Source organism: Python bivittatus, unplaced genomic scaffold (genome assembly GCF_059951505.1).
Source record: "Python bivittatus isolate LINGU-HERP-01145 unplaced genomic scaffold, Pbiv_v1 ctg000570_np1212, whole genome shotgun sequence".
In the NCBI taxonomy this organism is placed as follows: Eukaryota; Metazoa; Chordata; class Lepidosauria; order Squamata; family Pythonidae; genus Python; species Python bivittatus.
In genome coordinates, this window is record NW_028277097.1 from 24,195,269 (window position 1) to 24,211,652 (window position 16,384).

At 50.4% G+C, this 16,384-nt stretch overlaps 1 protein-coding gene across 9 annotated transcripts in view; it reads left to right on the top strand.

Annotated features, from left to right (window-relative positions):
* CNTFR (ciliary neurotrophic factor receptor) overlaps positions 1-16,384 on the top strand; it is a 303,394-nt gene that overhangs the window by 137,979 nt on the left and 149,031 nt on the right. Inside the window, exon 1 of one of the 9 annotated variants that reach the window (XM_088152650.1) lies at positions 13,040-13,648. The exons of 3 other annotated variants lie outside the window; for them this stretch is intronic. In XM_088152650.1, coding sequence (XP_088008776.1) covers positions 13,480-13,648 — 169 coding nt within the window. In that variant the 5' untranslated portion in view covers positions 13,040-13,479. Of the gene's footprint in view, positions 1-13,039; positions 13,649-16,384 lie in introns of those variants that run through there. 5 more of the 9 variants (XM_088152659.1, XM_088152652.1, XM_088152654.1 and 2 more) reach the window with 5 other exon arrangements.

Consider the following 16,384-nt stretch of genomic DNA (forward strand, 5'->3'; position numbering starts at 1 on the left):
TGTCTCGAAGCTAGGTTAGATAAAGCATCTGCTTCTCACAGGAGCCAACCAGGCACTTTGGCATTTCCTGTTTTTGCCCTGGCAACTCACACTCACGGTCTGTCGTTGCCTCTGATCCCGGCAGCAGGATCTTAGCTGCTGTCATGCCCGACAGCCCTCCTGGCCAGGAATGTCTGTCCCCCGTTTTTAAAGCCCTCTCCCTAACCACCTCTAGCAGAGGATCCTGCAATCAGTTGGGTGCTGTGCGGGGATGAGAAGGTCCTGGGGCCGTCCTGGGTCTAAGATGGGTCCCACATTAAGCCCCCAACTCCCATAGCCCCATCCTCTGTTCCCACAGGGACCAAAATGGGAAACTCCCAAGTGGGATATGGAGGCCAGAGGATCCACTGGTCACGTTGCAACTGAGGAGGGCTCTCATATGGCTGGAGGTCTTGACTGTCACCTTGATTGGCAGTTGTTAATAACCGTACTTTTGCAGATATGTTACAATTCTACAGCTGGTGGTAATGAAGTCCATGGTTTGAGAGGGCAAAGAGGGAAGACCTTCCTTGGATCTCTTCCAAACTCCCTACCTCACTTTTTGGGAGTGAGCTGGCTTCTAATATTGCCTGTGCCAGCAAAATAGCCCTCAACATTGTAACTTTCCCTCCCCAGAGAAGACTCAGAGAATGTCATTGGGTTGGCACCATTTCGAAGTCTGCAAGCATTTCTTTGAGGTGTAGCAACCAAAACTATGTCGTAGATTCTACAAGTTCATCACAATATTGGCAAGTTTATTTTCCATCTTTAAAAAAAAGAAAAGAAAATCTCTAACATGGAAATCACTTTGGTCCAATGTTGTCATCTGTTTTACAGGTCAGAAACTCTCTTCCTGGAAAGCCTTCGCTAATTCACTCTTATCTGCCTATATAGATTCTTAGGAATGTTTTGGACCCAATTAATGTTTGCTTATGTGGTGTTTGCTGTTCTTTTCTTCCCGTTTAAGGGAGATTTTGAGCCCTGTTTGCTGTCCCTGTCGATTCTGGCCACCTGCCATCTTTAGTGTCATTAGCAAGTCTGTCCACCGCCCTGCTCACTGTGACTCCAGTTCACTTATTAACTTATTCAAAAGAGCAAGTCCCAGAGCTGATCCCCAGGGGAACCAGCAGGTTCTCCCTTTCCTTGAAGAACTGTCCAGGTATTCCTCTGCTTGACTTTCTGTCCCTTAACCTGATTCTGGCCCATGAAAAGAAACTTCTCTCAATTCTCATGACTGCCAAATTTGTTCAGTGCCCTGCTGGCAAAGTGGTGTCAAATTAGTGGATTGCTACAGAGACAGTTGAATTGGACTCAAGTGGAGCCACGTCTGAGGTTCTCCCCAGCATCACCTGCTGCTTTCTAGACACGTGTCCTGGCTCTGATTTTGCAGACGCTGCTTCGTGACTCCACTGCTCCCAGGAACCCTGGTGTAACTCAGTGGTCGTAAGTGAGAGGTTTTCGCCTAAAACCCATCTGATGCAGAGCCATGAGAATCTAAGTCAGATGCTTCTGAAGGTGCCTTCAGAGGAAGAACAAAGGGCTTTTCTGCCTGGCAGCATGTGGGAAGCTCCAGGCCCTGATCTCAGCATCAAGAGAAGGGGCAGAGGAGTCTGTTGTTTCCTTTCTACCTCCTCATCCATTTCCTATCCATGGGCTTGAAAGCAGCCTTCTCTCACACCACGGTGTTCCAGCTCCAGCCCCGCTCATCATCAGCTATTCCTTTCCCTGCCTCCGTTCTCCTTGTTGGAGGACTGAGCTTCTCACACGTGCGCCATGTTCTGGAGATGGGATTTGATCAGCCACATCCTGTACTGGACCCCGTGGGAAGAGGCAAATCTTTACCAGGAGAGTGGTGGGAGCTTTGGACAAACGTGGTTGGAATGAGAGGAGTGATCAGGGGCCCTTGATGCTTTGGAAGGGTTCTCCCCTGCCCCCATTTTAACGGTGGATGGACTTGGCAAGAGTCAAGTCCTCAAGTTTACAAATCAATTTTCTCCAAGCACTTGTATCTCTAATCTTAATTCATGGAGCAGGATGCCACGAGAATCGTTTCGTTGTCCGAAGCCCAGGAACGTGTTGACCCATCAGAAACCCAAGGCCAGTAGGGCTCTCCAGGTATTTTGGGTTCCAGCTCCCATCATCCCAAGCCCAGCACATTTGCAAGGCCCTGCTTTGGAAAGGCTGCATCAGCCATCCCATGAAGATCTTTGTTTCCTCCTGTGTCAGGAAGGTTTACAGATGTTGGAGAGCCACACCCCTTGCTTTCCTCTTTGAAATCACCCTAAAAGAAAGAAAGAAACAAAAACCCTCTAGTGCATCTTCCAAGCTCCTGCTCCAGCTCCAGCTCCATGCAGGGCTGTGTTCCAGAACCAGTGGTGTGGGTTTCCCATCTGGGGTACCCGTCAGGCATCCTATCTCCAATTCTTAGGGATGTGCTGCAGCGCCTGGTGCTTTGCATGTAGCGTTCAACCCTTAATCGCAGCCTCCAACTGAGCAGGGTGGCAGGAGTGCTAGACGTTGCTCAGAGACCCTGCAGCTCATCCCAGAAGCTCACGTTGGACTGCACAGCCCAGTGGTGTGCTCAGCTTCCAAAGTGCCATTGTTGGTGAATATATTAATTTAGGAGAGGATATGTATTAATTTAGGACAATCCTGAAAAACTAAGCTGGAGTGGGTTTGGATAGGAGACTACCTGGGAAATTCTAGGGGTGTGGGTTAAGTAGGCATGCCAGAAGAACTTTTGGGAGGAAGACGAAGGGAAATCACTTCCATACTGTTGCCATAAATGTGTGCATGAAGCCGGCAGGAGTCAGGCGTGACTTGAAGGGGATGTCGCTCACCATCTGCCAAGCCAGAACGTTAAGGTCTCAGAGGGTGTTTCAGAGGCCTGTCTGAAGGCTAGGGGCTGGCGGGCAGGCAGGCAGGCAGGCAGGCAGGGGTGCAAAGCAGGCCACTCTTCCTGCACACTGATCATTGGCTAGTGATTACAACCCAGCTGGGTGGCACCAACTAGCTAAAACGTTGGTGGACCTCAAAACATGGAGTGATGTTGTACTTAGTACCTGCATTGAGGGCCGTCCAGAAATTCAGGAAAACCCTGGGCTGTCGGCTTGCCTGGGCAAGAGAAGGCTATCTCGCCAGAACACAGTGGCTCCCTGGACCACCATGTGGGTGTGTTCATGGTCATCAGGTTTGGGCATGGCTTGAAAGGGTAGAGGAGGAGGAGGTACCCCAAGAAGCGTTCTGTCTGTTGTATCCAATTTGTTTCAGAGGCTTCTGGCTGAATTCTGTCATAATCAAATGGGGAAATAATTGGATCCATTGAGCTGGTTCTTCTATATTTTATAGTGACCCCCCCCCCAACATCTCTCTGGGCACATATACTGTAAAAAAATGGAACTTCCTTTGATTGTCGTCATCATTTCTGTAAGCAAAATTCCATGTCCCATTTTCTTCCCCATCGTTGCTTCTTGTCATCCTTTGTGACAGCTCCCTCTTTTGAGCCTTTCACCACTCACCGCGACCTCTTCCGTCTGAAAGCCGTCCCTTCCTGCACCTGGAAAGCAGAAGGCCCATTACAGGTGGACTCTGGGCTGCCCTCCACATTTCTCAGCAGCTAAAGCCAAAGTAGGATCCATGTTTCAGGAAAGGGGAGAGGAAGAAAACTAAATAAGTCACAGCAAGGCATATTGCTTGCTATTCCTTGCTTTTAGTATACCCAGCATGCTTTAATGTCTTTCTTGCTTTTCAGACTGATTTTCAGCACCCTTCTAAGAGATGGGAACAGTGAAGGGGCTTCGAGGAGTCTGGAGCAATCCAGGGGTTTGTTGCTGGTTTAGAAGTAGGAACTGTTTGTCTGCACAAACGTTGCATCAGGAAGGGTGCCAGGGTCCGAGGCTGCGAGCGGTGGCGGAGGCAGCGCCTGACTGCTGGTGAGGTGGGAGGCGAAGCTGTCTTGGGGAGAGTAGAGGGACCTGCTGGGACCTGGGACTCTTGGCGTTCCTTGCTCTGCTCTGCTCCGCTGGGGAAAGCCCTTCTCCACCCTCCGGAGAGACCAAAGCGGGCAACCCCATTCCTCCCATCCTGTGCCGCAGGAGGGGGCTCCCCTGCACCCAGCAGCCAGCAGTCGGACCAACTGTCCTGGGAAGGAAAGGAGGAAATGTGCCAGGAAGGGGCTACTGCCTGCCTCGAAGACCCGTCTGAAATTAGAAACAGCTCAGGAATCTCGGGGCCCATTGGGGACAGAAGCCTTGGATGTGGTTGGGAGGGGTGGTGGTTAGTGAGTAAGATGCACGCGAGGCTCCTGAGGCTTCCCAGCACCTTTGCAAGGTGTAGAGGTCGCCCCTGCAGGGCCCAGGAACGCTTCCACTGGCAGCACAGGGCCCGATCCACACGCTGAGCCCCGAACAGGCTCTTGGCACCTCCGAGCTCAGTCAGGCCAGGTTTGCATTTCCCCTTCTGGGCCTACCTTTGCATCTCAGTTGCCATTCGCATATGCAAATCGTGTGCCCACGGGCCTCACATCTGCACCCAGGAGCTGGAGCTGTTGAGGGCCTACCAGCCCCTCTGCGTGTGGCAGCGGTTATTCTGTGGTTTCACTGGGGGGCACAGGACCCGCTCGTTTGGGTGTTCCTCTGGCAGTGCTTAATTTCTGCTCCCCTGAAGGATGGTGCAGCCGAGCAGCTGGCAGCGGAGTGTGGGCAAGCGCAGGGAGCAGGGGCCAGTGTGAAAGGGCCTCCTCCTGCTTCTGCCAGCAAGAAACGTCCCAGGGTCCAACCACCCCTTCCCGGAGGGAGTCTTTCTGCTTCTGCTATAAATCCTGAACCGCCCTTCCTTCCCTTCGTCCTTCTGCTCATTTGGTGCCACAGCTCGGTGAACAAACAGTGGAAAGCAACAACAGGTTCCCATAACAACCGCCCGGGTCTGACATCCCTGATACCCACCCTCCGCTTGCGGTGTCGGAGGAACCAAAGGCCCCTCCCCTCCCCTCCCCTCCCCTCCCTCCCCTTCGCTTGCAGCCTGGTTGGCCTCTCCTTGGCTGGCTGAGAGGGGCAATTACAGGAACTCATCAAAGGTGATGTGGACCACTTTGATGAACACTTCCCCCTCCTTTGAATTTTGCAGAAGAGCATTAGTGAAAGAATGCGCCCGGCTTTAATGGATTGCCTGATTAATATGGTCTGAAAGGGTTGAGCCAGAGGGAATAAGATTTCTAATGGTCCTGTCAAATTCTGAAGGGAGGCAGGAAAGGAATGGAGGGGGGAAGGGGGCAAGGGGCCCTGAAATCTTCAAAAGTTTATAACTCATTGCAGATCAAAAAAGGAAAAGGGAAGAAAAACATGAAGCCCCCCCCCCGCCCCGCCCCACCCCGGCCTCTCTCTGCTTCACTGGGGAGGGAGGCCAGGGAATCCTGGGGTTATAAATTGAAACTGCCTTTCCTTTGCTCTCGCGGCTGCTGGAGAGACAGGCGTGACGGTCACTCGGGCAGGTGGCAAGCTGTCCCTTATCAACGGCTCGGCCAGGAAGCGATTGTGGCCCCGGACCAGAAGTGGGGCTCGCTGGTTGGGAGCCGGCAAGCCACTGGTGTACTTAGCACAAAGAACCTGGGGTGGGAGGGAGGAAGAGTCTTTACCCCCCCCGCCCCCCCTCTCCTCCTTGGCGGCAAAAAGACTGAGATTGAAGGAGCAGAGCCCAGCAAACGTACAGAGGCTTTGTGCCCAGGAGCGGCAGCGACCATCGGGGCCTGTGGAATCTCCTCTGACTTGGGGAGGGGGTTGCTTCTGCATTTTCGTACATACTTGATTTAGAGGTTTCTGCCTGTGTGCGTGTTTGTGTGTGTCACAGCAAGAGGCAGTGCTGGCTGTCCTTGAAAAAACGAAGCAGAGTTTAGCAAAGTGTCAGCCCTTCGAGGTGGACCAGAGCAGGAAACCAAAGTTACCAATACTAAAACTACTTTTATTATACGGTTACAGCCACAGAATCTTGCAAGTCTGAAAGTCCCCCCCCCCCCCGCTTGATCTACAAAGAGAATCAGGGAGGGTCAAGCTTGAGACATTTTCTCAAATTCCGTTCTTGTTTTGGACTCGGATTTCATTTATCTGACCCTTGGTTGCAACTCCTCCTCCTGTTCTTGAAGGTTATTCTCACAGCCCATTACCCAAAGGAGGTCAAATCATGGAATTGCTTCATTTGCCACTAAAAGCGGAGGAAATGCAGTTGCCGTTGTACCTGTTGCAAATATTGTTGCTTGCAGACCCAGGTTGCATAAAAATCACTGGCTTTTAATTGTTCAGTTATGTAAGAATCTTTCAGAAACCGTTGTTTCACAATATTGGACATATTGTTTTACAAAGCATCTTTACCAAAATGAACATTTGTGGCAACTGTTCGTCTCTTTAGTCTCTGACTTTTCCTTTTTTAAAATTTAAAAATTTAAAAAAAAAAAAAAAAAAAGAAATAGCAAATGCAATGCAATCCATAAAGTTTCTAGGTCCAATTCAAAAGTGACCTATAAAACCCACTGTGTACAACCCCCATGTATCTTTGGGGCTGTCTTCCCTGTCCAGATCTAGCCCACCGCAACAGCAGATTCATTCATTCATTCATTCATTCATTCATTCATTCATTCAATCAATCAATCAGTCAATCAATGTTCACAGCCACCCATCTCACAAGAGAGATTCTGGGCTTACAACGTTTAAAAACAATACAACAACGTAATAGAAAACATAAGCCACAGCCGAGGAGCAGGACAATCTGGCCAAATGACAACCACGTGACGGGCTCTCACTAACGCTCCAGCCCCCAGGCCTGGGAACATATCTATGCCTTAAGAGCTTTCCAAAAAGCTGGCAGGGGCAATCTGACCTTGGGGGAGACGGTGTTCCGAAGGGCAGGTGCAGTTACAGGAAAAAAACACTTCCTGGGTCCCGCAAGGTGGCCGGGCCTGTCATCTGGCAGGGCCAATAGCACGTCTCTCCTGCAGGATCGAATGGGACAGGAAGAAACAACCGGGGCGCAGCGGCCCTGCACATAACCTGGGCCCATGCCATGGAGGGCTTTGTAGGTGATGGCTGGCACCTTGAATTGCACCTGGAAAAACACTGGCAGCCAATGCAGCTCGCAGAGCAGAGGTGTAAAATGCACACCAAGGCACATTCATAACTCTCCGTACCACTGCATTTTGCACCATCTGTGGCTTTCAGATGCTCAAGGGCAGCCCCGTGTGGAGCGCCTTGCGATAATTCACTTGGGAGGTGACTAAGTCATGCGTGATCCTAAGCAGAACCTCCTGGTCCAGGAATGGGTGCAACTGGCACACCTGCTCCTCAAACAGGAGCCACAAGTTCAGGAGGACCCCCAAGTTGCACATCAGTTCTGTCTGGGGTGGTGCAACCCCATTCAGAACTAGAGATGGAAAATCCTTGGATCCAGGAGGACTTAAAACCCACTCAGTCTTCCCAGGGTTGAGCTGAAGCCTGTTCATCTCCATCCAGGCCCCCACAGCCTCCAGAAACCGAGACAGAACCTCCATCGCATCACTTGGTCAGCTGTGGGTGAAAATGTAAAACTGGACTTCATCAGCATATTGATGATACCTCACCCCATGCCCATGAATGACCTTATCCAGTGGCTTCATGCAGATATTAAAGAGGAGTGGGCAAGCCCCAAGGCACCCTGCAAAGTAGGGCCTGTGGGTTAGTCTTCTCCCCACCCCAGGCACTGACCCTGGAGGAAGGAGAAGAATCAGCACAACACAATCCCTCCCACTCCCAACCCCCAAAGCCAGCCCTGAAGGATGCCATAATCAATGGTATGGAAGGCTACTGAGAGGTCAAGGAGAGCAAGGGTAGACACACCGCCCTGTCTACATCCTGCTCCTGGCAGAGGTCATCCACAAGTGCAATCAGTGCACCCTGTCCTGAAACCCAACTGAAAGAGGTCCAGATAATCTGCTTCCTCCAGTTATCTGAAGCTGCAGCAAAACCACCTTCTCAACCACTTTCTCTGACAAGGGAAGGTTGGAAACAAGATGAATGTTGCCTAACATGATCCGGTCCAGTGATGGTTTCTTAAGGAGGGGGAAAATTATCCACTCTCTCAGAGAAGAATCCACCACTGCCAGGATCCAACCGCATGTCACCTCCTGGGAACCTTTAGCTAGCCAGGACGGACGTGCATCCACGATACAGATGACTGAGCTCGCGGTTCTAAGAATCCTGGCCACTTCCTCAGGAGTCAGGATCAAACTCCTCTCAGATAACCAAGCCAGATTGAGTCTCAATCGCCTCCATGAGACCTGCCTCAAGGCTAGAATCCAGCTTGGAGCACAACTGAGCAACTTATCCAACAGATGCCTAACATATTCCTCACAGTGACCCTACAAGTGAACCTCCAGCTCCATTTTCTCCAGGAGAATCTGAGTCACTTTAAACAGGGTGGTGGGTGGCTTCCATGGATGCTCTAGGGGTGGAGAAATATTGTTTTGCTGCCCTTATTGCCATGTGATAGGCCTTAGCAATGGCTGTAGCTTGTGCTCAGTTGGGTTTGCTCCTCGTAGTCTTCAGCAGCACCCTGGGTGTCTCTTCCACCATGTCATTTCCTTCGTCTCCTTTGTCAACCAGAGAGAGGAGAGGCCGCATAGAGGCAATCCAGTCCAAACCCCCCCCCCCCGCCTTTTCATTCCAGGCAGTAACTAACACTCTTGCTGAACTGTGCCCCAGATCTTCAGGGACAACCCCAACCTGCCTCTGGAACCCAGTAGTGGAACTCAGTCTCCTGGGGAGAACCGGCTGAATAGGTCTAGCTCCCTGCTGCTAGACCTATTCAGCCAGTTCTCCCCAGGAGACTGATGGACTCTACTGGGTTCTCTCCAGGGCAACCAGAAAGGGATTTGACCATAACGGGAGCATTGATAAGTCCCCCTGACTTCAGATCACTCTGTCGCTACCCCAACATAAAACAAGATCCAGCGTATGACCACTGTTATGTGTCAGACCCTCATTGACCTGGGTCACATCTATGGCAGTCATGGTGCCCCTGTACTCCTGAGCTGCCCCAGACTCCACCCCCAGAGAAGGCAGGTTGAAGTCCCCCAGCACTACAAGTCTGGGTTGCTGAGGATTCCCCCTCCATGTAGGGAAGTGAGTGGGGGCTTGAAGACATGTCTTCTTGGTGGAAGACCCTGTTGAGCCTCCCTCTTGCCTTCTGAAAGTTGGTTAAGACTGTGGTTCCAACAGGCTTGTGGTGCAAATGGTGGACCAGAGTGGCTTTGTCAAGTGTTTCTATAATGGTGGATCTTGTTCAAAGACATTCTTAGCTTTTTTGAGGAAACTGAACAGTGCATTATTTCTGCAAAAGGCCACCTCTTAAAAATTAAACCACTTAGTGCTCCTCATTTTTGCAAAGCAAGAGGTGTGTTGCAGGGGCTAAAGAGGTGAACTAGGAATTCTCTAATAGCACAAGTGCTTCTAAATTGCGTTTGCAATGACATTTAGGATCGTGTTCCACGTGTGGGCTTTCTTTCTTTTTCCTTCTAGAAAGGAAAATGTACAGTAGCTCCTCTTGTTAACTTATTTGCTCAGGAATATGCTTCAGGTAAAGCAGCCAGTGTTTCTCATGGTTATAATGGTGGTTGCAGGATCTGGTCCTGATCCCGCAAATGACTGAGCATAGAAGGAGAAGAATGTCTCCAACCTGGTGCCCTCCAGATGTACTGGGGTTCTCTCCCAAATCCCTTTCCAACGTAGGTAACATCCTTACTGAATTCTGGGAATGGAAAGCTATTTCAGCAGCAGCACACAGCTTAGTGTTACTTTTGAACCAACTCCTGCACCCTTCACATGCTCTGAATGGTGATTCATCAAGCTTGAGCATCAATGGCAAGAAATTGTGGGCATTGGGAAGACACTGCATTGCCTTGAATCCAATGATGCCATGGGGGGCCAGGTTGGGGTGAGGAAGCAAAATCATCCCGTTGATGCCCCCCTCACTCCATTCTTGCTCACTCTGTCTGATTCATTTTTCTCCTCCATTCAGTTGTTGAATTAAGAAAAGAAACCACCACAACACATTTGTACTTGCAGAATATGCATGTCGAAGCAGATGTTTGGTTATTGTCATGTTCAGAGATGTGTGAAAGCTAAGAAATAGCTGTCTTCTGATCCAGACAATAGTTTTGGAAGAATAGATCGGGACAGCTCACGTTGAGTTTTGCAAAAATCCCGTTTCTCAAACATCTCAACTCTGGTGTCTGGGCCAGCAAATTACCTGGGGGTGCAGCCTTCCCCAGCCAGGTGCCCTGCCCCATACTGGGGTTGGTTTCTAGAAGCTGAATTCCAGAGTGTCAGGAGGGCACCAGATTGAGAGTTGCTGGCCTTAGAGGATATCTCAGCTACAGTTTTCTGGAAGAAGCTGGAACTGACTAGTGGCTTTGTGATCACAGGTGTGATGGAACCCCACCAAGCCAGAGAGCAGGGCCCCCGGGATCCCAGGCTTTCATGTCTGTGATTGTCTTCATGCAGAGAGCCCACATGAGCTCTCACTTCCCGTGTCCTCAGGCTATCCTGGCTCATGAAGGCAGCCAAAAGGTTGTCTTCCAAAAGCTGAACTTCCAATGTGTGTTGTGGGGAAAGGGAGGGAAATCCAAATCCCAGTCAAATTCCAGCATGGGAAGAGGAAGTTTGGCAAAAACTCTGGCTCCACAGATCTCCTCTCTCCCAGTAGAATATCTACTGCTGTTATTACCGTGTCTGATTTCGGTTTGTTTTCATGTGACTCTTGCTGGGATTGCAGGCCCACGCGGGCGGGAAGGGGGCGCATTTTTCAGGCCAGACTAAAAGGTTTCAGATGAAAAAAGAGTTCAGGATGTCACCCGGACTCTTTTTTCTGTCCTTGGATGCCCCATCAAAACTGGTTGGGCCGTTTTTCACGCTTGCTCAAGTACCAACCACCATTTCTTCTGTTCTGCTGCTGTCAGACCTTTGGCAGTCCAGCTGGTCTTCAGTAAGTTCACCACGTGGGTTAAAGTCAGCTGCCTATGTGTCTTTTGGTAGCAGCACAAAGGATGGGCATTTCTAGGTTAAGGAGCTGTTCTCAGGACCTTTCAGCATGAAGTGATGTAGCCTCTCAAGCAGCAGCCAGCTGGCCTCGTGGCATCCTGCAGCTTCATGGAGGTTGGAGAAAGTGCTTGCTGCTTTTCCATGCATGTTGAGAGTTGACGTGGTAGCAAGCCTCAGCACGGGGAGGCAGGACCGGCCGTTTCCAGAGTCACCCTCTTGCAAGCATACTGTGGGAGTGGGCATCAAGGACTGAAAGATGTGAAATGCTACTTGAGGGTTGGAGACCTCCCTCCTCATGCTTGAGAATTCAGAAGGGACCCCAGGTTCAGTGCGTTCACCTCTCCTGATTTATTTTAAGAAAAAAAAAATCAGTTTTTTGTTTATCTCAGAGGGTTAGGGTTAGGGTGAATAATGCCTAAAAAAAGTTTTGGTTTTTCAAGTTCTTTACTTCCTGCTTATGAAGAAATGTGGGAGTTGTCCCTACTCTGAAGTTCTCACTGAAAAGAGCCAAGAGAAACTCACCCATCCCCATCTCATGGCTACCAGCTGCAGAACAATCTGTGATCAAAGCGTCTGTGCAGCGGTGCCTTGGCAGAGTCCCTTTTCTGGGCACAGTTGGCATTCTCAGCCTACCCAGTGGCCTCTGCTCTTCAGTTTAAGAGGGCCTGAGCTTTTCTTCTGCTTCTGTCCTGATCAGTCCAAGTCCAGCATGGCTTCCGGGGGTCTTGAGAAGCTTATTTAGTTGCAGAGGTCTGGAAACGGGGGGTCATTGGAGTATGGTAGGAAAAGAGCCTGTGGTCAGATGAAAGAGAACAGGAGCCTATCGGGGGGGGGGGGGCTTAACTTGGGTGTTACCTGGTCCTCTGCTGGGCCAGGGCTAGAAGTGGCTGGTTATTTGTCCCATCAGTTAAAAAAAAACAAACGAATTAAAAGTTTGGTGCAGTGTCCATTTCTTTGTTTGGCAGCCTTCTTGGAGAACGTTGAATGTGTTGACCACAAACTTTTCCAGGGTTGTGCACAGCACAGGGTTGTATCCATACCTCTGTACCGGCTCCTTCCAGGCCGTCTGCTGATCAGCAGGCTGGGCACCGACTCTCCTGCCTCCCAAACAAACGGGCTTTCTTTGACTTTGGCAACACGCGGGACCGGGAAGCCATTTTCCAGAGCTACATGTTGGGGACGGGCATTGGTCATTCTCAGGCTCGAAAAGAGGCTCTGAAGGAGCCAGAATATCTTTCGTTTTTTAATGGCATTTGCAGATCAACTTTTGTCGTAGGGCCTTAGCACAACGTGCAGGGAATTACCTCGTTTATCCCTACCGTCCATTTAAATAGGAGATGGCAGTCTGCCAGTGACCGGCTAATGCACCTATTAAGCTCTGTGCACATGGAAGGTTTTGAGGCCAGGCCTTTGAAGCCCTGCCTAACGCGCCTCTCCACCCGCGACACTGGCTTTCAGAAGGGGCTTTCCAGCCTGAATAGGCAAGGCAATTGCTTTTGCTCCAGAACGCGACAAGGTCTGTGCCGTGTCTTGTGTACCAGCGCATTCCGGCTCCCGGATACAATGCATCCCGACATGTGTATGTGTGACACATTCTGCCAGTCAGTCCTACTCATGTTTGCTCCTGTTTGCTGAGAAGGCTTGCTCCCTGATCCGTGCATAAGATTACAACCCCAGTTACCACTTCATTGCTTCAATTACAGTGTGATACGAACGTAGACAATATGCCCAACGTCCCTTTAATTGCAGGCAGAAGTGTCTGAGGCGAGACGTGCCTGAAACCCACATCTATCTGTCTTGGCAGCTCCTACTTCCTGCTTTGTGTCCCGGGGAAAGGAACCTCCCACCCCCATTGAGGTGCACCTTTCAGCAAAGCTCGTTAAGTTGATAAGCGTCAGTATGGGCACTGCTTTTTAAAGTCATTATATACGCTTAACCTGCCTCTTCCCTTTGGAGTGGAAAGAGAGCGGCAGAGCGGGCTCTTTGCTCCACCATAGGAGACTAAGAAGGGCAACACACGCTGGGTGTCTCTAGGCGTACCGCGGCCCTCCCCGCGTCGGCCAGGCTGGCAGGAAGTTGCGCCGAGAGAGCGAAGACGTGGCCCGTAAGTGGCCCCTCCATTTGCCACTGCAGTCGCCACTTTCATCCAAGAGAAATTCAGAAGGACCCAACTGCTCTTCGATCTGCGTCCTTTTCATTTTAAAACTTGATTTTGAAGAGGGCTGAACAGGAAGCTGCCTGGCAGGCATTTGCTCATGGATCTCCCTGCCCTGGCCTCCTCTTCCTCTTCCTCTTCCTCTTCCTCCCCCTCGGATTCCACTCTGAACCAAGCTGGAGAAAGTGTTTCAGGCAACTTGCAGAGCACACAAGCGATCATCCGTGGGAGAGCAGGACTTTATTCATGTGTTTGCTGTGTGAACCAGGCAACTGTGTTCTAATTCCTGCAGTGGGGAGACGGTTGGAGTCGTTGGATGGGGAAGGGGGAGCAGGGCTAACTTCCACTCAACCAAAATATTTGCCCATTGCTGGTCCTATGAAGTTGTCCAGATCAAGAAACCGACTCAGTGGAGGTAAGCTATATTAGCAGAATCTTCCTAGTCTGATTGTGTTTTTCTTCCTCTCCCTCTTACACCCCAGGGAGTCAGGAAGGAGCCCGCCTGAGCCCCTCCAAATACTGCCTCTCTTCCCAGGGCCCAAGGAATGCTTCTGCTCTTTTTGTTTTTGGAACGGCTTCTGAATATTTCCCTCAAGGCCCATCTCCATGGTCAACTCAGTTGACCAGCTTGTTGCTCCTCTCGAAAAAGTTGGAGATGAATTAAATTAGCACTAACCAAGCAATTAAATGCATTTACTTGGATTCCTATCAAGTCCATGCATCTTGACCTTTTGAGGCCTTTTGGGAAGGGAGGCCTGGAGTTCAAGGGTATTGCCTTGCCCTGAGAAGTTCCTGGTTGAGTCTCCAGCAGCATTCACACCTGCATCAGGAGCAGGGAGCCAGATGTGACATGGCCAGTGCTTGTATCCTCCTGACAGCTCAGTGGGCCATGCAGTCTGGCTCATTCCTTGCCCTAACTTGCGCATTTAAGGTGGATAATGTCCCAGGGCCTAAAGAGATGTTTAACCTTGAGGTCCAGCCTCACCAGGACACTTCCAAAAGGCATCTGGCTATTTGAATTGTAGTCCTTTGGTGCTGAAAAAGAAACACAGACTGCTAATCTGCCAACTTTCTCAGAGTGGGAGTTCAGCCTAGACGAAGCCTTAGGTCTTCCCCAGTTCTTTTCAGCTTTCCAGTCAACTCCGTGCCCCCCCCCACCTTGGTGCATTTGCATATGTTCCCCTTCTGTGGCACTTGCCAAGGTCACCCAAGATCAGCCAAGTTACAGCACCATCTGTGCATCCCGTGTGAAGAGCAATGGCACTTACCTTGCGTATGCTAATCAATTTATGCTCCTTGTGTTAAGTTAATTAAGCTGAAGATGATCAGAGCTCTTGCAGAGGGCCTCTGACTTGAGCGAGCAGTTTGGCAACAGGCAGAAGTACCTCACTGAGCTACTGATAGGCTGTGTGTTCACCCAAGAGGCTTAGCAAGGTCACTGAGAGACACCCCTTTAGGACAGTGGGAGGATGCAGCCCTCCTCTCTGCCCACTCCTTGGCAGGGCAATATGGGAACCTGGTTGGGAAAAACGTTCTTTTCGGACTCCTCATTAAGATACCAAATGTGGGATCATCCCTGGCTGGATCATTTCTAAGGCTGTATTCCCACTATAGGCTTAGCCAAGGCGGTTAAGAACATGCACATTTACACAACTTGGAGACTCAGCTAGTTTTAATCCTGGTTTGGTTTTGTGACTTAGTGTGTTGTGCAGACCCAGACTGTTGGGCATGTTTACGATTCAGTGTACTGTACAGACCCAGAAGATGTGTTAATTCAACAAAAAGTTTAGCCTATTGTGCAAATACAGTCTAAGAGTCCACTGGAGTTGGGTGGCTAATAAAATCAACAACAACAACAACAATAATAATAGCAGCATTAGACACATTCAGTCAAGCAGAACAAGTCAACATTTAATAGATGACACCTGTGCACACTAGAGACTTGAACTAACCATCAGTCAGTTGTTTCTTCTCCTCTCTGCTTCCCAGAGGTACCAGACATTTTGGACTGACTATTCTTGGGGCCAAAAGCATGGGGTTGGTGTGGACTGGAATCAGAGCTAACCAAGCAGACTGTCCCATCTTGGCCACTTAGGTCTCTGGCCTCCCAGCAGACACATTTGGGTCCATTGCCATTAGCAAAGGAAATGGCTTAGACCAGCTTGGACTTTGTTCACCCAGCAGCATGGGATCTCTAATGCTTTAGACTACAGTTCTCACGTCCCTGTGCTGTGGTCATGCATGCTGCAGGGATGATAGATTGAAGTTCAAAACACCCCAAAAGTAGATGCCCTGAGCTCCAGCCCCTCCAGGATCTATCCGTGAGCGTGCTGCTTTGCCGCACAAAACGTGCTCTCCTCTTACCACAATTTCACCTCTTCTGCTTTCCCTCCCCTCATATGGTTGTGGGTTTTCCATTGCTCTGCCTGTGTGAGCAGGCTGCCTGGCTTCCAACCTCTGCTGCTGATTCAGCCCAGTGCTCCAAGTCACCCAGTCACAGACAGCCCATGTTGCACAGCGAGGAACAGAAGTGACGCACAGGCTTAGGCAGCAATGACCTCAAAGCTCTTGAGATTAATGGACAGGGAAACAATCCAGGAAGGATTGTGTCAGGGAACCCCTTTGGACAGGGCTTTGGAATTGCTTGGACTGACTTTGTCCCTCCTTAATTCCAGTTCCCTAGGACCACCTTTTACTCCTTTACAAACTATGAACTGGGCAACCTGAGAGCCATGCCGGTGTGAGACTCTTGACAAAGAGTGAAAAGGGTCCTTTGGTGTTGTCACGTTCCTCGAGGTGTTCCCCCTTTGCCCCTTGTTTCCTTCGGAGTTGCAGTGATCGGGAACAAGGGCAATGCCAGAGGAGGCTGGACCTGGAAGGAGTACCCAATGGCAGGGCATGGGGTCCAGCTGGTGCAGTCCAGAGGGCAGAACAGAAGCCCATGACTCTTGGCAGCATAGCTGCAATTCTGGTCATCAGCCAGTGTCCAGGAAGGCTACTCTGGCATTTGAAAGGGCATATGGGTTGTTCTCCCCCATTCCACTTGCAAACCCACCGCACCCAGGACTAAAGAGCAGCCCAAGTTCTGGCGCTCCCCAGGTGTGGGTTTGGCCTTTCAACCTCCTGATTCCCAGTGCTCCAGACAGATGTT